The sequence below is a fragment of the Fringilla coelebs genome, assembly GCF_963513975.1.
Source record: "Fringilla coelebs genome assembly, chromosome: 14".
NCBI classification, from domain to species: domain Eukaryota; kingdom Metazoa; phylum Chordata; class Aves; order Passeriformes; family Fringillidae; genus Fringilla; species Fringilla coelebs.
In genome coordinates, this window is record NC_140040.1 from 1,141,423 (window position 1) to 1,168,551 (window position 27,129).

Sequence of the window (27,129 nt, forward strand, 5' to 3'; positions counted from 1 at the left end):
ACGTTCTGTGAGTTAAAAAAAGAAAATCAAAGAAAAATGGAAAGTTCATCTGCTGCTGGAAAAGGAAATTCAAAGAGTGAGACTGGGAAGAAACAAACAAGTTTGGAATTAAAACATCCAGGCAGCAGTGTCCCTGAACTCAAGGGAAATCACTCTGTAGGCACTGAGAGACCCCAGGGATTGGGCTGGGACAGGGGAGAAGACACAGCACAGAACATCCTCACATCCTCAGGGAAGCAGGGGGCTCCCAGCTCCAGCCTGACCCAGGACAGGAGCCTGGGACTGTGACAAAGGCCCAGGGCTGGGAGCTGTCAGAGCCCAGGCTCGGGCTGGGGTCTTTCAGGTCACAGACAGTCCTGATGGAGTAACTCCCGACAATAATCCTTCCTAAAAATGCAGCCAGCCAGGGCACTCCAGGCAGCAACAACCACTTTAATGCTTTCCCTGATGAACACCAGACAACCCTGTCAGCAGGGCCCGTTTTGCAACAGCCACAAGGATGAAGGAGCTTTTCCTGAGGGTTCCCAACAACACACCTGCTTTTGCTGGATTTCCAAGAGCACCTTTCCAGCTCAGAACCAGCAGTTCAGAACATCTTCCCATGTGTGCTCAGAGTCACTGCACAGTTGTCTATGTCCCGCTGCTCAGCTCTTTTTGCCTCAACTTCTGCTTGGGAAAAACTTGCTGTAAAAGCTGGACATAAATTATTGACCAGGGAGAAGGAGGCCCTTGTCCTGTAGCACTCCACAGCTCTAATGAGCTTCATGTGTGCCAAAACACCCCCGGAGCCTGACACATTGTACACACACAGCAGCACGTTGTGGGCAGTTTATTCCAGCCAGGGCCGTTTGTGTGTTGTGTTCAAAGGTTACACAAGAGCTGCAGCAGCCCAGCTCAGCCCCACAGGGGTGTCCCCATGCTGAGGGCACAGCCCTGCCCTCCTGCCATGGCACAGAGCACAGCCAGAACTGGCTTACATGGGACTTTCCACCCACTGGATACGTTCCTTGCTCCTGTGTACAAGAAACTTCCACAGCAGATCAGACTTACCCAACTCCTATCACCACCACCCTGCTAGGAATCAATTCTGAAATCCTGAGTTCTCCTTCCTGCAGGATAAAGCTCAAAGAGCTCATGTACCCATCCCTTAAACTTGGGGTAGCAGCAGCAGCACAGCAATTCCCTGCTCAGCACCTTTGATTCTGGAGCTGAGAAGGCAGAGGAGAGGGTCTGTGTCCAAAAGAAGCCTCTGGAGCCTCCCATTTCACATGGAGTGGGCTCACACTGGTCTCAGGCGTGGTTCCTCCTCCTCCTCGTGGCTTGGGGGCTGGGGAGGTGTTTCCTCCTCCCTGGTGTCCTGCTTGTCCCTCTCTGCCTGCAGCCAGCTCTGAGGAGCAATCATCTTCTTGGGCCCGTGGGGCGGGGGCCCGATCAGCGCTTCAATGTCATCGTAATTGATCACTTCCTTCTCCAGGAGGGCATTGGACAGCTGCAAAAGGGGAAGGAGGCAAAATGAGGGCTGGAGCCCCCAGAGAGAGCAGAGACCTGCTTCTCTGAGCTGGTCTGAGCTGTCAGCTCAACTCAGGCCCCAGCACCTGCAGCCCCCCAGGAGCAAACCCAGCTGTGCCACCACAAATAGGGTGACCCTGAAGCTACTGGAGCCGGGACCAAATTCTCCAGGCTCCAGCACTGTTCCCAAGAGCATGTTTGACCATGATTTGCAATGAGAGCTCCAGGAACAATGAGAGAAGTGTCCCTCCTGCCACTGCACCTGTGGCCCTGCCCAAGAGCCAAAGCAGCAGCATGGAGACCTCTGGCAGACCCAGAGCCTTCCCTGCACACACAGAGCTAACAAAGAGCTGCCTGTTCCTGCAGGCAGGGGCTGGAGGTCAGCACAAGCTCCTCTCCAGAAGAGTGGAATTCTCTGGCCCTCTGGCAGCAGCACCACCCCTCTGGAGCAGCAGGTGGCTGTCCAGAGTGGAACTGCTCGATCCTGCTGACGAGATGTGACATGCTAGCCTGGCAACCGAAACACTGACTCTGGAGATACTTTGGCTGCACTTTAAAGTTTTTCTGTGCTGAGCCTCTAGCAAACATCTGGCTGCTGTTACATGGCAGCAGCAGGACAGAGGAGCCTGCAGAGTCACCCCTGAGGATCCCTGCTCCAGAGCTGCCAGGGCACTGTCCGGGGGACAGCAGCGTGTCCCAGCTCTCTCCTTACCATGCACTGGAGGCCTGACACTGCATAGCTGAAGGGGTTGTTGTTGTTGTTGTTTGTTTGTTTAAAAAGAGGATTTAAGGAAAAGAATTGCTGGATTTGCAAAACAGGCAACATTCAGTTGACCCTGGTCATTTTGGAAGTCACAGACTGGAATTCTGAAGGGAAGTCAAGGAGATGCAGAGGGTGCTGTGACCCAAGCTTGGCTCAGCACTGGGCACAGAGCTCCTGGCACAGGTGGGGATGTGCCAGGGTGTTTGGCTAGATCAGGACTGTCAGGACACAAAGGGGAGGAGGCAAAGCTCTGTCTCTGCAACAAGGATTTTTTGGCGTATCAGTCATTAAGGAGGAGAAAACTCCCTGGAGTCACCAGAAAGCAGGAACCAGCCCCCATCAGCCAAGGCACTATAATCCTGCACCAAAGCCAGACACTGTCCACCTGATTACTGGCTTGGCTTCCCAAAAACAGGCACTGTCAGCTCTCCAGAAAATTGCACTGCCAAGAGGCAAGCAGAGAAGTGCAGGTGAAGGACACAAATTCCAGCTTTGATCATTTCCACAGAGCACTCCTCCTCCTCTATCTACCCTGCAAACACCAGCTGGTGTGAGGAGGCAGACTACTAACTGCTGGGAAAGGCACACACATTCCTCCCGTGCCTGCTCTGAATCTGGGGGATACACAGTAAACAGTCACTCATTCCCAACACTCCCACTACAAGACTTTCTAGGAGAGAGACAACACTGCAACAGCCGAGCTACAGAGCACAGAAAGCAGCAAAACCACCAGTTAAAAACACCCAAACCAACCAACAAACCCCCACACAATTCAGCTCACGGTTTGCAGCTTGTCCCGGTTCTCCAGCAAGAGCTTTTCTGTGCGCCTGTAAGCCTGAGCCACCAGGGTTTTGGCTTCCTTGAAGGAACAAGAAGAGGGAGTTGGGGTGTAGGTGGCAACAAACACAATGTGTGGCTAAACAAGAAGAGTGCTGAGGGATGGAATCTGCAAACTGAGCCAGGCAGAATGTGGTTCCTATCAACAGAAACTATGGATAAACTGGTTGCAAAAAGGCCCAAGGAGTGCTGGTGATAAGGGGCAGTGAAGTCTTGCCCTAGCACAGCTTGATGGGAAATGCAGATTAAGGCTGTCCAGGAGCCTAAAATGCAGCTCAGCACAAATCCCAAGGAAGCACAGCCATGGTGCTTCTGAAATAGAGCCTTATTGTTTCCAGCTTTTTGACTTTTGAACTAAAGCAATGTGTTCTTTCAGCAATGAAGCCAAATTTCCTGTCAAAACAGGCTGATCTGCCTCAGTTTGACCATCTAACCATTGGTTAGATCTGGTCTAGGAAGTGCACACAGCTACACTGTGCAGCTGTGACTTAAAGACACAGGTTTCTTGCCATCTCAGCCCTGCACAGCACAGGCTGCTGGCCTGAACTTGCAGCCAGGTGGGATTCTGCCTGTTCCTGCTGCCTCACTGCACAGACCTGACACATGGAACAGGTAAGTGCTCACTCACTGGCCAACAGCAAAATGCAAATTGTTCAGGTGTAAACCACTTGCCATTTTTCAGAGAAGTGCAGAAAGCAAAGAACAAAAAGAAACCCTTAGCCCAGGGTGGCCTTACGTGGTCCATCATTTGCAGCAGGCCCTGGCTGAAGGGGCGCCGGCCGATGCCAGGGGCACTCTCGGGGTCTGGGAAGGAGATCTGCCCGATGCTGGGCACCATCCCATACTGCTTCACCATGGCATAGGCAATCTTGGTCACCTTCTTCAGGTCATCCTGTGCTCCTGGGCAGGAAAGACACACACACTGCTGGCCAGCTCTCAGCTCAGTGCAGGAAGAGAACATCCTGCACAAACACGTCCCACCAGTGCTGAGTGCAGAGGACCCACTGCAGCCCATGGGGGAGAACACTCAACCCACTGAGGGACCTTCCTGCAGGTCCCAGGAGTGACACAGTGACCCTTCTGTGGCCAGCTCACCTGAGTCCAGACCTGCCACTGCCCACAGAGCAACCTGGTGTAGTGGGAGGTGTCTCTACCCATGGCAAGGGGTGAAATGAGATTGGCTTTAAGGTCCCTTCCAACCCAAACTATTCTGTGATCCTATTTGGATTTAACTAGTTGGAAACAGCAAAGAAAGTTCAAAGAAAGTCTTCTCAAGAGCCTCATCAGTAACTGCAACTGTGGCCTTAGGCTTTGGGACAAGTCTGAGACAAGACAGTGACAACCAGCCTGAGACCTCCATGCTTGCAAGTGTCGAAACACACGGTGTGACATTTCTTCTTGCCAGCACAGGAAACCTCCGTCCCTTGCTCAGATCCCCTTGGACCTCCACCTGCCCATGCCAGGCTCTGGCTCCTCACCTGTGGTGACCTTGTTAAAGGTGATGGCCTCAGCCACTCTCCCCCCCAGGGCCATGCACATCCTCTCCAGCAGCTGCTCCTTGGTGAACAGGTACTGCTCCCGGGGCAGGATCTGTGCGAATCCCAGAGCCGCGTTTGTCCGAGGGGCAATGGACACCTGCAACACAGAGCAGCTCCCTCAGCTCAGAGAACTGCAGAGCTCTCCCTACAGCAGCTCAGGGAGGGCAGCAAGAGGCCTCTGCATTCCCAGTGAAGTTTGTCCATAGCCACGGACAGGCTGGCCTACAGACACATGGCTAAGGACAGAAGCGTGTCCTCATTCCCACACCGAGGGCTCTGTCTTCACACACAAACACACTTCCTGCTCAGGAAATTATCCTTAACAGCAAGTCACAAAAATCCTGAAATTTAGGAGTTATTTTGGAGTGTATAGACCACATGGAGTTCACTGATTCTGCTCCAGAATCACTGACACTACCTGCAGAAAGACAGGAGCCTTCAGAAAAATAACAGCCATTTTCCCCACCCACTAAATGAGAGTAATTAACACCAGTTCTGCTTACACAATGGGTCATTCAGTCTGAATGTGCTACTGGTAACTGGCCAAGGAGCTGTCACCCTTGTCATTTCACTCCCCACCTCCCCCCAGTGTCCCTGCTTTTGGAGGAGATGTGCACAGATCACATCCCAGGGTGCCAAAGAGGCCTTTCCCTGCAGAGAAGGGCTTCGGGCAGACAACCTCCCAGTCTGGAAAACACATCTCTCCATCAGTATCAGAGCAACTCCTGCAGGGGCTTCACTGGCTGCAACGTGCTGGGAAAGGGATCACATTTGGATGTGTGTACACACAGAGCAGCCTGGAAGTGCATGACTGAGCAGCAGCACCAGGAGACTCAGTTGCTTGTCATTTTTAATTGCAAGGCTTCTCCTATAGCTGTTAATCAGCTTTGCACCAGCACTATCATCAATGGAGCCTAATAATGGATTTCTCTACAGCATAAATTAGGGACATGGTTTATAAAATCACAGAATCATTAAGGCTGAAAATGTCCTCTATGACCATCAAGCCCAACGTTCAACCAAATCCAACCAGCCCACGGAACCACACTGTGAAGTGCCACGTCCACTTGTTTTTGAACATTTCCAGGGACAGTGACTCCACTTCCCTGGAGAACCTGTTTCAATGCTTAACCAACCTTTCAGTGAAGAATTTATTCCTAATATCCAGCCTGAACCTCTCCTAGTTTAGTGGTGGGTTGGGCAGTGCTGAGTTGTTGGACTCGATGGCCTCAAAGGTCCTTTCCAAGGACCATGATCCTGTGATTCTGTATTTGCCATTTACTTTTCTGCAGTAGCACAGCCCCAGGCTCACAGAGCTGCACACAAGTACCACAGAGCAATCTTGGACAGGGAAGCCCCTGGGACTCCCCTCCCAGGGGAGGGGAGGTACCTTCATGACAGCCTCGGTGTGCTCCAGCAGCCACCCAACCAGTGCATGCCCGGATTCATGGAACGCCACCACCTTCCTCTCTTCTGGCGACAAGATCTTACTTCTTTTGGCAGTGCCTGTGGGAACACACACCAGGGTTTGGTAAGTTATCAACAGGTGCAACCAGTGGGGCATAACATGGTCCAGCCCAGGGCACAGCCTGTGGCTGAACTGTTTGTGCTGACTCTGGAGAGGGGGAGGCAGCAAAACCCCTTTAGATAAAATGTTTGGAAAAGGTGCTCCCTGGCCCTGAGGTGGAAAGCAATCCATGCCTGGGATTGCTTGAAAACCATGGCAGAAACTTTTCCCACTTCTCCTTACAACAGACCTAATCATTAGACAAATAATTTGACATTTGATTTGATCACAGCTCAAGAACCTTGTTCCCACGGTTGGATCTGTAAAAAGGCAGCTCACGTTTTTTTTTTTTTGGTGTGGAAAAAATCTGAAAGCAACACAAAATAATCGCAAACAACAAAACCCAAAATGAGACTAGCTAGAGTCTCACATCATTTTGCTGTTTTCAGTCCCTTAGGCAGAACAAGAGAGAAGAGAGATGTTGAATCATATATACGAGGTCCCACTTGAGAAAACTGTGCATTAAGAGTGTTCAAACCAGCTGAAGTCCAGGAGTAGATACAGAAATCCTTCTCCAGAGCCTGGAAATGTCTCTGATTACACATGGCATGCTCCATATGAGCTTATTCCCAGGCTCCTGAGAACCAGCAAATGAAGCCATAACTCACACTTAACCCCTTCTCCAGGAAGGTGATTTTCCGAAGTATCTATTTTCCAACTCGGCAGAGCAAGTTCAAAAAGGATTAAAAAAAAAAAAAAAAAGGAAGCAAAACTTCTAGCACATAGGAAGAATAAGTACAGAACACACAGTGTGTCAGGCACTAATTACAGATCAGAATGTTGGATGCAAAAAGGTCCCAGGATTTGCAGGCCAGAGTCCCCACACAGAGCCCAGGGCAGAAGAAGGGAGAGCAGCCAGTCAGAACCAATATTGCACCAAGCTTGCTTCATGTCTTGGAAAACAACATTCTATTAACATGAACTTTTAAACGAAGTCAAGGGTTTTATTAAACAAGGAAACAACAAAATTAGCGTGGCAGATCTTGTAAAATTACTGCTCAGGGACCCTGGAAACTGCTGTGCCCCGCCAGGCACGATGGAACAGCAGATTAATTGCAAGTGCCTTGATTTTCATCAGCCAGTGCCTTACCCTGCCCCCAGCAGTGTGTGCGCATGGCCCTGTATGGCTATTTCCACAGAAAGATGTATCTATTCTCTATAAATATATGTATATATATATACACACACATACATACACAGAGACACTTAAAAAATCCCTGCCAGCCCACTGAGGGAGGGACTGTGCTCTTCACAATAGCACACAGTGTGCCTACCAAGATTATTTCTTTTCCTACATAATCTCCAGGCATGGAAGTCCCCTGAAAACCTGTAGTTATCACATTCACGACACAAGCCATCCAGGAAACAACTCTGGTGCATCTCTGCTGGCCTTACACAAACCCCACCAAGAAAACAGGCTCCATCTTCTAAAGCCAAGCCCTAAAAGCCTCTGTGTGCTCAGCAGGTTTCTACCCTCACTCCCAGGAGACCTGACTGACTGCTTTCTGTTCCCAAACTAAAAACACAATGGGAACTACCACAGAGAGAAGTTCTTGCTCCTCCCTTACAGCAACACAAAGCTTTAAGGCTGACAGGGCCTCTGGACTTGCAGAGCTCCCTTTTGATTCCACCCCACTCTTATTAAAAACAGAAGCTCCTAATGGAAAGCACAGTAATATTTTCTTTCTTTCAAGAAAAGCTTTTATAGGAACTGAAATGCCCTCTGGATTGTGAAACCCAGAAGCATTCCTACGACATGGAAAGGGTACATTTAATACAGGGGCCGGGGGGGGTTGTTTGGGGTCTTTTAGAATCTGTCTACAAAAAAAAGCCAGTCCTGCTAATATGAGAGAATCTGATTAAGCAACAAAAAGACTCCGTGGCTTCCTACACACACCAGAGCCTGAGTGAGGCCAGGCAGCTTTAACTGCCAAAGCTCATGTCCTGCAATGCCCCACCACATGGATCCCAGAGATCCCTTCTGCTGCCAGCCCCCCCAGCCTTCCCTGCTTTTTGCTTTATCTTCCCAGTCTGGGGAACTAAGGCAAGGCTCAGAAAGAAAAGGCAAGTGAGTCTCTACAAGTCTGGTGCTTGTGCTCCTGCAGATGGGAAAGTAGAACACATCTTTACAAGAGCATGTGGTGCCAGGACAAGGGGGAATGGCTTCAAACTGAAAAAGAGGAGGTTTGGTTGGAATATCAGGAAAAAAAACCCAAAACTTCCCTGTGAGGATGGTGAGGCCCTGGCAGGGCTGCCTAGAGCAGCTGTGGCTGCTCCATCCCTGGAAATGTCCAAGGCCAAGCTGGATGGAGCTTGGGGCAACCTGGGATAGTGGAAGGTGTCCCTGCCCTTGGCAGGGGATGGAATATAGATTTTAAAGTCCCTTACCACCCAAACCAGTGCAGGATTCTGTGATCATTGCTGCAGCTGATGAGAATTTCTGTGTTACAACTACAGTTGTCCCCTTGTCCACTCTTGGGAGCTCCTGAGTACAGTTTGGGATTTATCTTTTTAACCCAAGCACTCCAAGGGTTTTGTGTTTCTGCAACAGGTGAAGCTGTTAGGAATTTTCTCAAACATCTTATTTAAAATGAGGACTTCTCTGAGCATTTTCTGATAAAGTAAACACTCAGGACCTAATTCCAGGATCAAAAAGTAACTGACCCAGTACAAACATCCTGTTCCACACGTTCCACTAAAAAGGCAGAGTGCCAGTCTGTGTGCCCAGGCTCCTGCTGGGAATGGAGCCTGGAAGCAGCTCAGTGTCTGATTATGAGATCCACAGCTTGGCTCCAGGGCAGTTCAGCCCAAAACCCACCAGATCCAAATCCCTCAAGAGAAGTCTAGAGTCCTGGGAACTCTTTTCCCCTCCCTACAATACACAGGGAAATCTCCAGAGGTTTCTCTCCTGGCAGTGGCACAAGCAGCAGGGAAAGGCCACAGGATGTTCTCAGAGGGAGAACAGTGCTCCACTGTCTTGCAGTTTATTCTGCCAATTCATCAAAGCCTGGGCTTGGAGGGTAGAAAGAAAAATCTCTAATTTCTTGCTGGTGAGGATGCAGAGACTATTTCCTATTGATATTTATGTAGCAGGTGTCCAGAGCAGCAAGAAAAATTCAGTGATATTGTCACTCTTCTTGTTAAAAAACCCAACAAACAACAACCCACAACCCCCAACCTTCTAAACTGATAAAGCAACATGGATTAGAATTTTCCTCTTTATTATTTTGTCAGTGGCCATTTTTCCTAAGCTATGGGTTCAGACTCCTGCAGATGCAGGAAGATGGAGCCTTTTGGGGTCTTTTTCAGAGAACTTTCTGTGACTGTCATTGGAGACCCTCAGGCCAGAGCACACTCTGGACCCATCTGTCTTTCTGGGATGTAACCTCTCACCTGAGCAGAACAGACCCTGAGGCAACATCAAGAAATGCTGCTGCACTGCACAGATTCTCCAGAGCAGCTGTGGCTGCCCCTGAATCCCTGGCAGTGCCCAAGGCCAGGCTGGATGGGGCTTGGAGCACCTGGGACAGTGGGAGGTGTCCCTGCCGTGGCAGGGGTGGCACTGGATGTGCTGTAAGGTCCCTCCCAACCCAAACCAGTCCATAATTCCATGGAATGGCTGCACCTCTCACCTGCAATGACTCTCTCCACGGCGTACTCAAAGTTGGAGGTATCAATGGATTTGTGCCCCTCCCTGGCAGCGTGAAGAGCAGCTTCATTGCAGATGTTTGCTATGTCAGCTCCTGCAGACACGAGTTCACAAGAATTACACTGGGTCTGAATGGGACAGAGAACTCAGAGGAGGAATGGGCACAAACAAATCTGGAGAAGGACCTAAGGAAGCCAAACAGCCTGTGCTCTTTGTTCCTTGGGAACAGAGAGCAACCCCAGCCCATGGTGTTGATGTTGGACTTGAATAATACAACTGCTTTGGCAGGGAACGCTGATACCACACAGAGCCCAGCAATCCAGGAGCAGGCTGAGGCCAAGGCTGGCTCCCAGGGACAGGGCTGCTGTGGGCAGTGGGCTGGCACAGGCTGCTGCTCTGCTCGACCTTGGAGAGCAGAGAAGGAACATCTGTTCCCAGTTTGTGTGGGTGGGTGACGGTGGCGGGGGGCTGCTGAGAGCAGTCATGGAGAGGCAGCGTGCTGGGGCCTGGGAGAGGGGAAACCCAAAAGGATATTCCAGGAACTCCACATAAACAGGAACTCTGGAGCCCCTTGCTCAGCACTGTTTCAAACTCCCAGGGACCCACCCTGGAAGCAGGCTCGATGCAGGAGCCAGGCAGAGCTGTCCAATTTCTACTCTGATCAGCAAAATAATTCCTACTTGTTCCTTCCATCACTTTCCTGGTAACATAAATCAATTTAACAATCTCTCCTCTGAAGTGCAGCACCTCATCCTCAGCAGCTCTGAGAGGAGCATGACTGGTTCCTTCCCTTAGGAGTTAGGCACCTGGGCATTGTAAAAGGGTGTTTTCCCTACCTCCCCATCCTGCTAGTCCTACATATTTCAGAGGATTGAAAATAGTCATGAATAACTGCTCATCAAAGCTCACCAGAGAGCTGGTCAGGTTCCCAGTATTTTTTTCTGTTTTCTACAGAAATTGAGAAAAAAGGCTTCTTTGACCAAAACTCCCTGTTAGACCCCCAGCACCCAGGAGCTCCAGCCTGAGTGGAGCAGGAGCAGCCCAAGGACACATCATACCACTGAATCCTGGGGTCAGCTCTGCCAGGTGCTGCGAGTAGAAACTGCCGTCCTGGATCAGCTTGAGGCCCTTCAGGTGGTGCTCAAAGATCTCCTTTCTCTCCTGCAAAGAACACCCAGCACCTGAGCCCAGCCAGAGGTCACAGCGGGGCCCTGCAGTCACGGCAGGGAGCAGGACGGTGGCACTGCCGGCAGAGGGGACGCTGACAGTGCCAGCAGAGGGGACAGCGACAGTGCCAGCAGAGGGCAGGGCTCTCCTTGCAGAGTTCCAGTGCTCCAGCAGCCCTGATAAACACCCAGCTCTCAAATTCTCAAAAGATGCACGAGGCTCTCCCTGAGTCACAGCTTTCTCTCTCAGGGCCACTCTCCCCTCCTCACTCTCACTCTGATCTGTCTTAACTTCTCCCTCACCATGTAAGCCCTCGCAGGAAGGAGCTCTGACTGCCTCAACCTACTCCTGCACAAACCACAGAGCCCATCCAGCAGCTCCTCAGCCTGCACCCATTTCCCAGATGGAGGTGGGGGTGAGATGCTGCTGGCGAGCAGCCACCAGTGACTCATTCAGCTGGTCCAGGAGATCCTGACTCAAACAATGGGCTCAGTTGCCAGGGTTTTTCCCCCTTCCTCCTTCAGGGCAGCTGCACAGTTCATGCTTCCGGGGCCAGATTCTATCAGGCATTTAAGGTATTTTCACTGAAAACTCTGTGGAGGACAGTGAAGCACAGATGGGAGAGGAAGAGCCTGTGCTGGCACAGCACACAGATCCTCACTGCAGCTGAGCCTATTCCCAGAACTCTGTTACAAATGTCAACACAGCAGACATGGAAGACTCTTGTAAATGGATTTAAAAAGCATTTAGAAGGAGAAAGTCACTTAACAGGCTGCCTAAGGAAAATGAGGAGCCTTACAAGGATAGGGAGGGCAATAAACCTACAGAACAAATAGTGCTCAAGGCACATGACAATTTAAGCTCTCACACCAGCCAATTGCCAATTAGGTGCTTCCCAATATCCTGAAGAGAAGAAACAAACATAACTCTGCATCTGCACGGCAAAGGGAACCTCACAGAAGTATTCACTGCCAAGGCTCTACCAGAGCAGAGACCTCCAGACCACTGAGCTGTCACTTCAGAGAACAGGCCACTGCATTAGCACCATAAATCCTTGATTCAGAGCACAGAGGCTCCACATATCCATCTCCTACAAGCTCAGCCTTGCCAGCCCAGTGAGACCAGTAGGGGCTGGGACATCTCAGTCACAGGAAGGACAAGGCAGCTGGTGGAACATACCTGCAGTGTTGGGAGATCAATAAAGATGTGCCTGTCCAGCCTGCCAGGTCTCATCAGGGCGTTGTCCAGGACGTCGGCGCGGTTGGTGGACGCCAGCACTATGACGTGATCCGTGGTCCCCATTCCTGCCAAAAACAGGACCAGGGGTGGAGGTTTGCCCCACCTCACACTGCACTGCAGGCACAGAGGGCTGGAGGCAGGGGATGGAGAACACAGCTTTACACAAAGCCAGAGGGTGTGCACAGCACCCTTTGGGGCAGCTGAGGCTGAGTGTCCCCTGCAGCTTGGAGCAAAGCCAGGAAGGAACCTTCCAGGTGACCCAGGCCAGTCCCTGGTTATCATGGATACTCTGAAATCCCCTTTTAATTTACTTAATAAGTCTTGGCTTAAGACTTCTTTTTCTCCTTCCTACTGCCACACTTGGAAATTGCTCCAACTAGAACCCAGAACAGAATCTCTGTTTTGATGACTTCACAGATGCCTTCTCACCCCCAGGATAAGTCAATTCCTGAGCCTTTAGCTCTAGATTGTACAAGCAGCATTTCCTAACTGAAACAGCCTTTTCCACAAATTCCCACGGAAAGCCCTTTCAGTTTTTATTTATTTCAGCCTTCAGTCACAGACAGGCCACCAGGGGAGGGACAGGCTCTCCTCTGAGCTGCTCAGGTTGGGGCAGAGAGAGGACAGCTTTGCCACCCAACAAGGGCCACATCACAGCATGAGTTATTCTTTGCCTCCTCACCTCTTACAGGCACTGTGCAGGGCCCTGCAGAGACGAGCCCTGCAGAACCCACACCAGACACAAAACACAACCCAAGAGCTTTGCACTGATTATCAGCACAGAATTTGGCCAAGCCAGTCAGAGCAGGTTCTGTCTCCAGGTCTTTAAGGTGAAGGGAGCACTGGGATTTACAGGCTGCCTGAGAGCAGCCTCAATGGAGGCATCAAAGACAGACAGGATTTCCTAGGGGAGGGAAGGCAGGGCACTGGCAGCTGCAGGAAGGCAGAGAGGAGCAGGACTTTGTGCTGTCTGGGTGGGGAGCCAGAGCTCCCATTGAATCACTGCCCCACACGGTTATTTACAATCCCCCAGGTGCCTGCAGGCCCCTGGGCATGAGTCACCTGCTTCCAGCACATTCCCCAGCCCTGGCACACAGCAGCCTTCCCAGGGAAAGGACACCACAGTCCCATGTGCTTCCCTCTGCCAAGTCCCACGCTGTGGAGAGGCGGCTCCGTGCACGTAAGCTGGGCCAGTTTCAGCTCTCAGCTCCAGCAGAAGAGCTGCCAAATGTGTCAGCGTGCGAGAGCTCAGCACAGATCAAGGTTCCAGGTGAGGCAGGGGACTGGCTGTGCCAGCCTGTGCTGCAGCAGACCTGGTGCTCCCTCTCTGCAGGCTCCTGCCTAAATAAGCTGCCGGAGAGGATGAAGCCGAGCATCCTTCAGGCGTGTATCACACTGCACTCTGGAGTGGGATAAACAAGCAGGGACTGGCAGGCACTCCAGGAATGGCAGGATTAGATGGCACAGAGCATTATCTGCCTTGCAGCTGGGAAGACTCTCTTAAAATAGGTCTGACTATTAGAACAAATAAAAAACCAGAAGCACTGAGAGCATCCTCCTCACATCAGCTTCTGCCCCACTTGCTTAATGCAACACCACCTGGCATGTTACAGGCAAAGATCAGCCAAAGGAACAGGCTACAAAAACAACACCTCATCACATCAACAAAGGAGAGACAGCTCTGAAAATGCAGCCTGAAAAAAAAGAGTTCCTGCAAGGGTCACAAATGAACCGCTCCAGAGGGTCTACTTGAGCTGCAAGTGCCCTGCTCCTCTGAGCAACACACTGCTTGGTGGGCATCTCACCTGCAGGATTACCCTGTGTCACCCTCCAAAAGCCTTTGGCCATCTCCTGGGGAACAGTGGCACTGAAATGGGGCCCCTTCCTGAAGGAAGCCTCAGGGCTGCACATGGCGCAGCTCAGGACTTGTCTGAGGGCTCCAGGTGAAGAGCTGCTACCAAAAGCCACGGTGCATTTCCATTCACAAACCCCCAGTTTAGCCCAGGACTGCCAAAGCTCCTCTCAAAGGATCCAGAACAGAGGAGAGATTTGGGTCACATTCCTCTTCCGCTTGTCTGCGGTTTGAGAGGGAAGATTCACTATTCAAAGCAGGCACCTGCTCCGACACAGCCGGGCTTGTGCGTCACTCCCTGCACTCACAAACAGCTTTTGTGGAGAGGCTCCCTCGGCCCCTCCCCTTCTCCCACCACGGCAGGAGCTTCCCCAACTCACAGCAAGCTGTCAGAGGGAAGGAACCCGAGGCTGCTCAGGGAACAGCCTCTGATTTCTCCAAAATGTTCACACCAATGCGACTGAGCCCCAGCCTGCACTCACGCCGTGCAGCTCATGGTGCGCTCAGCCCCCTGCAGCCTGCAGAGCTCTGATCCTCCTTTCCCTGCTCTCCCTTCCCTCCAAGAAATCTCATTCAACCACAGAAATCCAACAATCAGTGATGACTCACTGATCTGCTTTTGTGTTTTTTTTCCTCCAACTAACACCCATCTCGGGTCTATGGTATTGTCTTGCCTTCAGCCCTCAGTTTAAGCTCAACCAGAGCTCTCAACCTTCATCTCAAGGCTTCCTTACAAACACTCAACACTCCGGGGGCAGAACTGTTCCCCTCCTAAACAGGTCATTCTCCATGAACCTGGGAACTGTTTTGCTGTGCTGCACGTGGCACATCAGTGTTGTTTTAGGTGACACACTCCGTTAGGTAACACTCCAGGGACACGTGCCAGGATCCCTGCTGATCCCATGTTCCCAGCACCAGGCTGACATCCTTGCCAGCTGTCTCCTGTTTGACACTCTCAACTCCTTGGACTGGTTTTTTTAGTGTGTGTTTGATAAAGCACTGAGCAAAATGAAGGACTCTGTACATGATCTGTGTGAGACACGAATAAAGAATGAGATAATATAGATTTAAAAATAAACCAGGCAGCACATTGCAAACAAGGGACTATAAAGTACACACTGAGGATAATATTTACCTTCTAAACTCACTTTCCAGTTGAGCTGAATCCTTATTTCTGCATTGAGACTCACCAGGAAAACACTCTGGAAACCACACCTAATTTTTACAGACTGATGGAAATCAGACATTTTCAATTTTAGGATAGAGATGTGGAATGTACTGACTATATATTCCTGAACAGACATGCAGGCATTCCATTTAATTCAGAGGCCAGCTCACCCTAGAAGTGTTAGGGGAGAAAAGGACCCATCCAAGCCAGGACTGCTGGGCTGTGTTAGCGCTGGCCTTTCCTCTCAGCATCATCTACTTCACTGGAAACACTCAGTACAGAGCCAGCAGTTAGAACCTGGGTCTGGGGAAGTTTTTGGTGCATGGTGGCTTCTGGCTTTTCATATGAAGACTGTGATGAGATAACATGACAGTCAAGCTATGAATCACAGTTACAGTGAAGGGAAAACTGAAACAAACTCTTCCTCATGGGCAGGTAGTTGGTTATTCCTCACCCTGCAATAGTAAGATTTAGTAACAGAAATATTGCAAGTTGGGTCAGTGCTGCAGGCTTGGACAGAAACAGGACTAAGGACTGCCAAAGGAGCATTCTTTGTGCGAAGGTGCCTGAGCAAAGGGCCAATTCCAGGTGCATAACAGCCAGAAACCAAACCCAAGTGTGGTCACAAACCAGGACTTGTTTGCAAAGCTTAGCTCCCTTATCTCAGAGATCCTGTGGTCAAGGCAGACAACACAAACATAAGGCAGTGGGCAGGAGGATTAATATATTACTTCACTTCTGTCCCTTTAGGACAGCTGAGCTCTAAACTCTGACAGGCTTTAAACCACTACCTGTCTCAGACCGGATACAACAAGTATCCAACAACAAGTAATGGCCAGCTGGACTCAAATTCCAGGGGGTTAAAGTTCACTAGATTTAGGGACTAGTGATGGGGTACATGGGCTCAGACTGGTTCAGACTTCAGCAAGACAACACTACAGAGGCCAGGCAAGTTCAAGCAGGACAAAGATGAACAGGCAACAGCTAGACCTCTGAGGAGATAAGGGCAGGAAGAAACACTGACCATCCATTTCCACCAGCAGCTGGTTTAAGGTCTGCTCCTCCTCGGCGTTGGCAAAGCCAGACACGTTGGTGGAGCGCTTCTTGCCCACGGCGTCGATCTCGTCGATGTAGACGATGCAGGGAGCGCGAGCCTGCGCCTCCCGGAACAGGCTCCGCACACGAGCGGCTCCCAGGCCTGCAGGGAGGCAAAAACTGTGAACCTGCTAGCTAAAGCTGTTAGCAAAGCTGGAGAGCAGCACTACTGGCTCTCAGTGAGGCACCTGACACCAGACAAACCCTCCCAGAACTCGTGTTTAGTTCTTAGGCTCAGTGCGTCCTGGGGCTGGGTTTAACTGGGCTCCTAAACCTGCAGGAACTCCTGCAGCTGCTGCAAGAGGAGCTTTGCTCCCAGCTCCTAACATGGCCTCCTGCTCCTCCCACAGCTCAGAGCAGAAATAGTCAACATTTTCCTGCATACTGACCCTCATCGGGTCTCAAGAGATCTGTGAGGAAGGAAGAAAAGGAGAAGGATGGAAATCCCAAGGCACAGAGAGGCTCTACTTTCCCCATCTGCATTTCCATACAAGGAAGGAAGCCTCAGTCAAGGGCTTTAATAATAGGTACAGGGAAGCCAGAGAGGATGCTTGCAGGTGAAGGACCACAGCTGCACTCTATCAGAAAGCAGCAACCAGAAATGCACTTCAGATACTACATAATAAAGGAACTGCATCACTGAAAACCTTTTGTATCTTCAGTATCCAGCTCATCCTCCCCATGCCAAGCCTTGTCCTTCGCAGGAAGCTCAGCCAGCTCCCTCCAACTCCACAACAAAGAGAGCTCCCCCCGTTCCTCGGAGCACCTCACCTCCAATCACCTCCACGAACTCGGAGCCTGCCATGGCCAAAAACGGCACCTGGGCCTCTGTAGCCACAGCCTTGGCCAGCAAAGTCTTCCCACAGCCTGGTGGGCCCAGCAACAAGGCACCCTTGGGCACTTTGGCCCCAAGCTGGAGGTAGCGATCAGGATTCTGCAAGGACAACACAGCTCGGTCAGAGCCACAGCTCACACCAAGCACCTGCACCACAGTGGGGCTTCCCAGAGCTTCCCCAAAATGTTCTCAGCCTGGGCAACTCTGAGCTGTCAACAGGAGCAGCTCCATCTGCATTCCCACTGTGGAACTGGAGACACAGAGCTTGTTTCAACAGAGGCTGCCCAGAACCATGAAGGATGAAGAGTAGAGCACCCCCACCCCAGGTCACTCCTCTATCCCAGAAGGAGGGCAGCGAACATTTGTTTTGTTCTACTATTACATACCTTTAAATAGTCCACAAATTCCTTGACTTCCATTTTTGCCTCATGCATTCCTGCTACATCCTTGAAGCCAATCCCTTTTCCAGATTTCCCATCCACAATGGTGAAACGAGCCATCTTCAGCTGGTTCTGGGGAAGGCAGAACAAGGACCAAACAACTTTGAACAAGGCAACAATCTGGAAAGGCTGTTTGCTACATTTTGGGAGCCAGCCCAGCCCAGGGAGACAGCCCAGATGTCCCCACCAAACACCACTAAAGTCCCCACCAAAGCACTGGTGTTTAATGGATTTTTGCTCTGGAGAAAGTTCCCAGATGGATGGTTGACTCAATCTTTATTTATCCACATGCTGGGAAGAGACAGAATAAACTTGCAGTAATAGTCCCAAAACAATCCACTTCAAACTCCATGTAGACCAGGCAGGAATGATTATTAAAAACATGCAGATGTCCAAAACCTGATTTGGGATCTCCTCCCTGATTTCTAAATGCTCTGATCCTTAATACACATGGGATAGTCACAGTTCCAAGGAATATGTGTTGATGGCAAATAACTGTCAATGGTAAATAATTGCCATACTTGTGAAAGCACAGACACTTTGCACAGTCTTTGATGTTGCTGCTGGTTTCTGCTGGAAACACCCCAGGCCAAAACTACAGGTTCTTAAACTGAACAGCCACCACGTTTCCATCTCCTGATGCATGTGAAGCCACAACGAGAGTCAAAACAAGAATTCAGTTAAACATCCCACTCATAACTGCTCAGTATGTTCTACTCAAAGCAGCTACTCAGGAGGTTTTTTTCTTTCAGAAGAAAATTTATGGCTTCTGAGGCCTCAGAAACATCCAAAGGAAGAGTTAAACTCAGGGCCTGGCTGTCCCCACTTAAGCAAGGACACAATCTAGTCCTCAAGGCCTCATTACTCAACACTTCTTTAAAATATTCCTTTTCTCCGAGCAGCTGCATCCTTTTGTTCAAAGAGAATCTCAAAGCCAAAAGAGAACTGCGGAGGAGACTGAGTGGGAAATCCAACAAGGGACTGAATTCACTGTGTTTTCATCCCCAATCCCTGCGGTCAGGGACAGAGCACCCCGGGCTGATTCCTACAGCTTCATCAGCTGATCCAGGCCAGGGTGGGAGAGGGGAGGAGGAGGAGGTTTGCCTGGTGTTGCAAGCGAGGCATGCGGCAGGAGCAGAACAGGCCAACACATAATGAACTCCAGAATCTGAACATATTTTATAAATTGAGAACTCATTTTGCAGAAAGCAGCAATTCCTACTTCTGGCTGTATGGGAGGCATGTTGGCAGGGCCCAGTGAAAAACACCATCTGCAGCTGCAGCTCATTAGCAAGCTTTGAAAACAGCAAACTGGACTGAAATTCCCTGAGCTCAGCCCTTCCTGCCATTGGGAAGGGAAGGGACCTCAGCTAAGGCCAGTTAAGGTACCAGCCAGGGAGATGATCAGCACAGGAGACAAGGTGTGGCAAGGCTGGAGACTCCTTGGCACCCGTTCATCCTCATCCTGCACTGACTTTGCTGGGAAAAGGGGAGGAAATAACCCAGCAAAAGCCAAGACTCCCTACAGGCTGCAAAACATGCTCAAAACCCAGGCTACTCACAAAGGCATTGAAGCCTCCGGCCCTGCTCGCCACCCTGAAGAGGCGGAAGATGCTCCACAGCATGGACACAGCCACCAGTGTCACTATCAGGGAAAGGACATCACTGAAAAGGACAAAGACAAGAACAAACTGAAGCATTCAGCTTCACCTGGTCAATATTACCAGACATGACTACTTTTAAAGGACATTGAGGGTACAGTGCAAATGAGCAGACGTGATTAAGAACATGGAACTTTCACAGGTTTTTATAGAGATATATAAAACCCCTAACCCCAACCATTACATAACCTAAGAAGTTAAGCAGAGGACACTGGCAAACATTGCCTACAGCTGTGGAAGAAATTCGACCTCACCATCCACTTCAGAGGCATTTCTGCTTCTAAAACAAGCAGGACTTCCAGGCACTCAGATCACACGCAGAGCAGAATCCACTGGGGCTGGCAGTGCCTCCAAAGGGAGCTCACTGCAGAGGACAGTGTCTGGTAACAATAGGGATTCCAACCCTCCTAATCCTGACAGAAATCACAGTGTGGGTCTCCCATTAAGAGACTGCTTGATCCTACTTAGTCAAATTTCTCAGGGGTCCTTTATGCCAGAAAAAAAAGTGCTCCAGTACCAACATTGTCATTTTTCTGAATCCTCTGGAACACCCATTGCATTAGAAGGGAGATGGGGAGCTGCCATGACACCCCAGGTCTAACACAGTTACAGGACAAACATGTTGAGGACAAATACCCTGTGAGCTCTAAACAAAGGATGTCCCCAACAGCAGGAAAAATGATCCTATGCCAGATGACAGGCTGAGATTGGTGGGCCCCTGTTCTGCTCCACATGCCTGAGGAACCATCCGGCCTTGCACACTTTTGCGCTTTACACCAGGAATGTGTGTTCCACCTCTCACAGAGGGATGATTTACTGAAGCAAGGGACCAGCTGCATTTGTTTCTGCTCAGTGAGAGATGCAACAGCAACAATGAAACCTGAAAGTCACCTTCAGTTTGTCTGCTCTGCAAACAGGATTAATTCTGAAACACCCCGAGCGCCCACAGAGCGGGGCGAGCTGAGCCCTGCAAAGGCTCTGCACCTCCCAGGCTCCAGCTCCGGACTGAGACCAAATCCTCCAGACATTCATCAGGTCTTCTGAGAGACTTAACAGCCCATCACAGCTCTTAAAAAATGGTTTAAAATCTCTTTTGAGGAGCAGGGGAAACAGCTTGTGTTGGGGGCTGATTGTCTGTTCAGTCCTCTCTCCCTGTTACACATAAGTCTGAAAAAATTGGCAAGTTCTGAATTTGAACTGAAGGTCTCATACTGCATGATTAGTTAAAAAAGCTTGTTTTTGTATATTCTACATATTAAAAACATCCAAATGTTTATTGGAGGACTAAATCCAGCCCAGGTATCCATCCAGACACAAACTTCACATTTTTGCAAGGTGTCTGGGAGGAGGAATTACACACACTGGCCATCTCCAGTGGGAAAATCAAAGCATTATAACGAGGAAGGAAGGCTTAGTGCATCCCCAGCCTTCTCCACAGCCCAGGCTGTAACATCATTTGTTGCCAAGATTTCTATCACACTCTGCACTTGCATAGTTGATTATGAGAACAAAAAGTGCTCAGCTGAGCAAGAACTCAGTGACCCTGACCTGAAACATTTTGGCCTGTTGCATGTTGCAATTACAGAATTCTTAAGACCCTCACTTTTCAAACATTAATGTACATCTAAAGCACCTTATCTTTCAGAAACATTCATTCAACGCTCCAAATCCAAGCTCACTTTTCTGTTCTGCATTTAGATAACGTTTAGCCAAAAGTCACTTTTTTCCAAGCAAAGGATGCTGTCACCAATACAGCAGCAATGGTAAGAACAAATTTATATCATACTTTCCATAAAAGCCAGGGTGTTTGTAGGAAATGGGGATTCTGTCTTTCTCATCAATATTCAGCTCATCCTCCACAGCTCTGAGCTTCTCTTCGAATTTGTCGATGTTTGCCACGCGCATGGTGTACAGCAGGGTCACGTTCTGGGGACAGGCAAGCCACAGCAGCATGGAAATGTTATTTATTACATATCAATATCTGCAAGGAGCAGAGGGGCACAGCATAGACAGGTCAGGTAAAAATTAGCCTCATGCTACACCCTTTGATTCTGCATCAATGAATTTGGGAGCAGATGACCGACACCAGGGCTCTGAGTGAATTTAGGAACCCTCTGGTCTTAGGAAAAAAGGCTGATGGAGTTTGACAAAACACTCATGACTGAAACCCAAACAGCAGAAAACTTCTGAAATGAAATCCAGTCATAAGAGTTTACAATCTCCTGGATACCTTCTCCCATATCAGACTGAGCTGGTAGAAGAAAACTGAGTTTCTCCAGCTTTTTAGAGATACATTAGATTCCCCCCCCCCCCAGGCCATTATTAATTATTTTTACAATTCAAACTGGAGGTCTTAGTTTCCAGTTGCTTGAAGCCCCCTGAACTTTGAATACAAGAAAAGAAAAGAACTAAAGCAAGTTTACCAGCTGGAGTTTCACTGACTACTAATTCAGTCACCTTCAGCAGTATTATCTAAGCTTATTCACAGCTGTAGGGAGTCACTCACAACTTGTCCATGTGGAGTTCCACCCGGGTGCAGATAAATCTCCACGATGTCACTCTCAGGCACCACCTCGATCCTCTGCACCTCCCCCTTGGCCAGCATCTCATTCACAAAGTAGTTCCAGGAGATGTTGGTCCCCTCCCTGTTCTCGCTGATCATGAAGCGAAGCATCAGCACCACGAAGGTGAGGATCAGCAGCGCCCGCAAACGTTCCAGGTGCATCTGGTTTTCCCTCCTCCTGCGTTTCTCCTCCTCTTTAGAAAAAAAGATACCAGAGGAAAAAGGATTAGTGTGTAATTGTGGAGTTTTCTGACCCAAAGGGATAATTAAATGGCAAAGATTAACACAATGGTACTTTTGAAGGGATTTTGTTCTGCATGTTTGGTTTCCCCTGAAGGACTGGGCTCCCATGCTCCTAGTGCACCAAACCCACTAAAATCCTACCAAGTATCACTCTAGGCTAAAATGAGACACTCCCTTGCCTGGCCCCATTGGGACAGAGGTCAAATAAAGCCACAGGACCCTTGTTGCTAAAAACCAAACTGCAGAATGACTACAACTCACTTTATATACAACATGGCTCCACAGTGGAAAATATTAGGAGTAATCCCAGTGTCTCTGGTAAATCCCACAGCACAATATTGTTTCCAGGTGAGCCCTGATCTCCTGGCACCTGCACCACAACTCCAGCAATGCCTCCACTACCTCAGTAAATACCTGCATTTGCAGAGAATGGGAGATAGCACAGAACACAAATACACTGCAAATCCATCTGCCTAAACCAAATTCCCTGGATTTTCTCCCATACAACTCACCTCATGTTTCAGAGGGTTTGATAACTTGCCCACCTAAAGGATCTGTATCCAAGAGGGATTCCTATGCTGGCTGTGCTTTCCCACAGTTTTATTGTACTACAGTCACACTGAAGCAATGACACATGGAAAAGGGATGTTATACTTCAACTATTTGCCATCAAATATTTTTTCCAGTCTCACAACACTTATTTTTTTTTGCACTGCACAGGCACATTTACAATTCTGTGGGCTATAAAAGGGGGCTGTCGCAGCACAGTTCAATGTCAGCTGCTGGCCAGTGTTCGAGTTGTGCAAATGACAACAAATATCTCCTCCTCTTTCCAGTCACATGTGAGTGTTCCCAACATATAATTTAGCACTTGCTCTTGATATACAATTTAACAGCAATAGCACCATGGCACACATAAATACCCTTCCACACCCAGAAATAAATTCATTCTGTGCCACTGGGCTCTAATGCACCAGTGCTGCAGCCCAGATTTGATTTATTTGCAAATTCATAACAAATGTCCTGACACCAGCATTTATCACCAGCCACCAATTAGGCCCTACACATGCTGCAACAAAACCCAGGGACAAACATATGACCCAGGCACTGCTAAAAAAAGTCCTCTGTCCTTCAGAGGCACAGCCTCATTTTTCACTGCTTCCCAGCCCTGCTCCACACTGAACAGGAAAGGCTTGTTCCTAAATAGAAACAATGCAGCTTGGCAGAGAAGTCATCATTTCAGGGGGCTGTGACAAGCTCAGGCTCCGTGTCCAGCCCATTCGCTTTGTTCTCTCCTGCCATCCCCTCACCAAGTGTTATCTGCTGCATCCAGCTTTGTTAGCACTCAGGAATTCATCCCAAGGCTGCAGGATGACATCCACTAGAGTCTTATTAGGAAAAATTAAAATATATGATAGAAGACTTAAGTCTGCACAACATCCTAGAAAGCAGGTTCTAAATAAAAAGATTTTACAGAGAAAAGAAACTACTTAAGGAAAGTGAATCCTGACAGGAAAAGTCCATCTTTGGTTGTGCAAGTTCCTTGGAGGTATCAGAGTCAGCTCCTGCTAGAACACTTCCCTATATTCCATTTCAGATCAAGTGGAGGCCCATAACTTGCTCTAAACACACACAGTCAGGGGTGTGATCACAAAAACATCACCCAGGCCAAAGCTGCCCATCCTGACACAAATTCTCCCATTTCCAGGAATTAGGTCTTTCTAAGACCTTTAACCTGCAGCTGAATAATTTCAGGAGAGAACCCCATTTCTAGAAAGTTGCAAGGCAACAGCAAGCTTTCCTCTAGTCTGCATTTAATCAAGTACAAACCCCATCTATTTCTCAGCTGCGGTGGAGCGTGACTGTCTGTACAGCACAAGATCCACACTGCACCACAAGCCACCCCACAGCACTCAGGAAACCAGTCCCAGGGACTGATGTGACACTTGCAAGCAGCAGCTGTGGGAATACTTCCAGCTTCTGAGTCTCCACCAAGCAATGATTTGCCATTAACCCCAAATGTGAACTCTCTGATTAAAATCTTTGCAAGGGCTGCGGTGACAGTTTGAAGAGTTCTCTGTAATAATTACAGCAGAGACAAGTGTTCCCCTGGAGACACGGGGCAGCACTCCCCTCCCAAAGCCAGGCTGTCCATTAATCACAGGAGGAGAGGCCACGGAGCACACTGTGTTGCTGGTTACTGATTTGAACAGCTACAGCACTTCCAGGTGTCTGCTCAGTCATCCCCTGGCCTCGCACACCAATTCCACACTCTGGCTTCCTTCCCAGGACTCTGATACCTGCACTCACCCCCCACTGAACACTTCATCCCAGTTATCATCAAGGAAAAACCATTGCTCTAAGGACACTGCAGTGACACCAGCCAGGCTGTCAGCAGCAGCTGACCTCTGACTTCAAAAGCAAAAAATCCAAAAGGATTCAATTATTAAGCACAACAAAGCAAAAGCCAAGTGCTCACAGCATTTGATGGTACCTAGGTAAAGGTTTAGAAAATAAATTATAAAATTATATTACAGCCTGTAATGACATTCAGCGCCTCCCAACTTGCAGTACAAAGTTCTGGAGGCATAGCAGGGGGCTGGATGATTTTATGGGTCCCTCCAACCCAAGACACTCTGTGACTGACAGGTTAAAACTAATTTTCAGAAAATTCTTTACATGCCTGGGGCTTAGGAGAGAAAGACATGGAAAAAAACAGTATCTAGAAAGATTGATTTAAAAAAGAAAAACCAAGAAAAATTAGTAACACAGCTGAGGGCTCTTTAAGGAATTTACATCAAAGTTCTGTGATTCACTAGAAGTAGGGGTATCTCCATATTGAAGGTAAGTGAAATATAAGCAAGTAAAACCAAAACCAGCTTAAATGACTGGGTTTAGTTAATACAAATTTATTAAGTCAAAATGCTGTACAACAAAACCTCCCAAAAAAAACCCAGGTAACATTACTGTCCCCCTTCATAAAGGGGCAATGCCGCGGCAAACAGCAGTGGGGAGATTTGCACAGGAGGCAAAGTGGCCCACAAAGAGTCACTTTCATGATCTTTCATCCCCTGATTAGATATTAGGGGAAATTCCTTCCTGTGAGGGTGGAGAGGCCCTGGCACAGCTGCCAGAGAAGCTGGGGCTGCCCTTGGATCCCTGGCAGTGTCCAAGGCCAGGTTGGACAGGGCTTGGAGCAGCCTGGGCAGTGGAAGGTGACCCTGCCATGGCAGGGGTGGCACTGGATGGGCTTTAAGGTCCTCCCAACCCAAACCACTCCAGGATTTCTATCATCTTCCAGTCTATCACCCAAGCCAAAATACTCCTTCCAACTTGCTCTTAGCCCCAGGCTTGTACAGGGGGAAGGTGCAGGCACAGGGAAGCAGGAAGGAGGATCTTCCTCCCTGTGTTTCAGTAAACCCCGGAATTTTTGGCACACACATACCATCCTCCTCCTGGGGAGATTTCTTCTTGAATCCTCCATTCTTCTGGCTACTCCCCCGAGAGCTGGATGTAGCAAACCAGGAGGTGCTGCCTGCAGGCAAGCAGAGGTCACAGATTGTTTTGATGCCACAAGGGAAATAATTAGGAGGAATTTCTTTAGTACTGAACCATGGACACAATTCCCAAGGCACAGCCATCGCTAACACTGGTGTGGGCAGTTAGGAGCAGCCTCACACTTGGGATTGGAAATGCTCGTTCAAGGAAATACAGCTAATAGCATTAAATCAGGTTTCTCAGGAATGCTGGGGGATACTCCAATAACAGCCAAAAAAGGCTACAAACACGAAGTCTTAATAACTCCACTACTTCTTTAATCCCCTGAGCTCCTCATGGGAAGGTGCCACTGTTCATTCCTGGCACCAAACACAACCCTGGATCCCTGCAAACGCCCCCAACTCCCACATCCAGGAACAGAACACATTTGCTACACCTTCAGGAATGCAGGGGGAAGGCGAGGAAAGGTCAATTCTCTTATGCAATCAGACCTTTTCCCTTCCTGCTCATCGGGACTCACCCAGGAGATTCCAAAGTCTGACTGGATCCCGGATTATGAGTTGTTTTGTCAGGAGACCTTGACGTGGTAGGGAGAGTGCTGGTGCCAGGAGGCTCTGAGGAAGGAGCGAAGGAAAAACAAGACAACTATTGGAACAGTAAGGTGGCTGCTGAAGCCTTGTGTGCCTCCCTGAGGATCGGATTCCTGAGCAGGGAGACGCTGTGGGTGAGTGTCAGGACAGCAGCTGGGAGCCCTGGATGGGATTCCTGGTCGGGCACTTCCCACCTGACTTGGGAAATGTTTATAACCCGGAGCAAAGAAAGCACAAGTAGAAACAAACAACCCATGCTCAAAACACTTAATAGTTCATCTTTTTCCTCTCTCTGACTGTTTTCTTGTTCTAAAGGCATGTTGGAAAGCAGTTCTTAGAATGTAAAGCCCCTGGATCCCTGGAAGTGTCCAAGGCTAGGATGGATAGGGCTTGGAGCAACCTGGGATAGTGGAAGGTGTCCCTGCCCATGGTAGGGGGTAAGAATAAAATCCCGTCCCACACAAATCATTCCATTATTTCCACGGTGTTTGCCAAGTCAGCGCTCAACAGCGCTGACACGACGGACCTTCGGGACGGCACAACCACAGGTCCCTCCCGAACAGCCCGAACACCGCTCTCCCCCGTTCTTCTTCCCCGGTGCTCGGTGAGGCCCCGCCACCGCCCCGTTACCTGCAGGCCGCGAACCCCGCCGAGGGCACAGCCGCGGGGCCGGGCCCAGGCGGCGGCGGGCGGCCGCCAGAAGGCGCAGCGGCCGCGGAGAAGCCCCATCCGCAACAGCAGCGCCATGTCCGCCGCTCCCGGCTCCTCGGAGGCCTCAGAGGCCGCGGCGGCAGGACGAGCCCGGGCCGGGCCGCGGCGGCTCCGCCGTTACCAGAACCGCGGCCTCCGCACGGCCGGAAGCGCCCGATGAGGGCCGGGCGGCCATCTTGGAAGCGGGGGCGCGCGCCGCGCTGC

The 27,129-nt window shown here is 49.7% G+C and overlaps 1 protein-coding gene across 1 annotated transcript; it reads right to left on the bottom strand.

Moving 5' to 3' along the window:
* Window positions 1-814: 814 nt before the first annotated feature.
* Window positions 815-27,129, bottom strand: SPG7 (SPG7 matrix AAA peptidase subunit, paraplegin). Its single transcript, XM_084215179.1, has 17 exons — window positions 26,845-27,129; window positions 26,145-26,238; window positions 25,572-25,661; window positions 21,827-22,077; window positions 21,107-21,246; window positions 19,222-19,324; window positions 17,606-17,731; window positions 17,156-17,318; window positions 16,314-16,487; window positions 12,210-12,334; window positions 10,922-11,024; window positions 9,847-9,957; window positions 6,038-6,153; window positions 4,588-4,744; window positions 3,846-4,009; window positions 3,054-3,131; window positions 815-1,489 (listed from the first exon to the last, which is right to left on the bottom strand). Exons 1-17 carry the CDS (start codon window positions 26,959-26,961, stop codon window positions 1,280-1,282), a joined length of 2,322 nt encoding a protein of 773 aa, XP_084071305.1. The 5' UTR covers window positions 26,962-27,129; the 3' UTR covers window positions 815-1,279.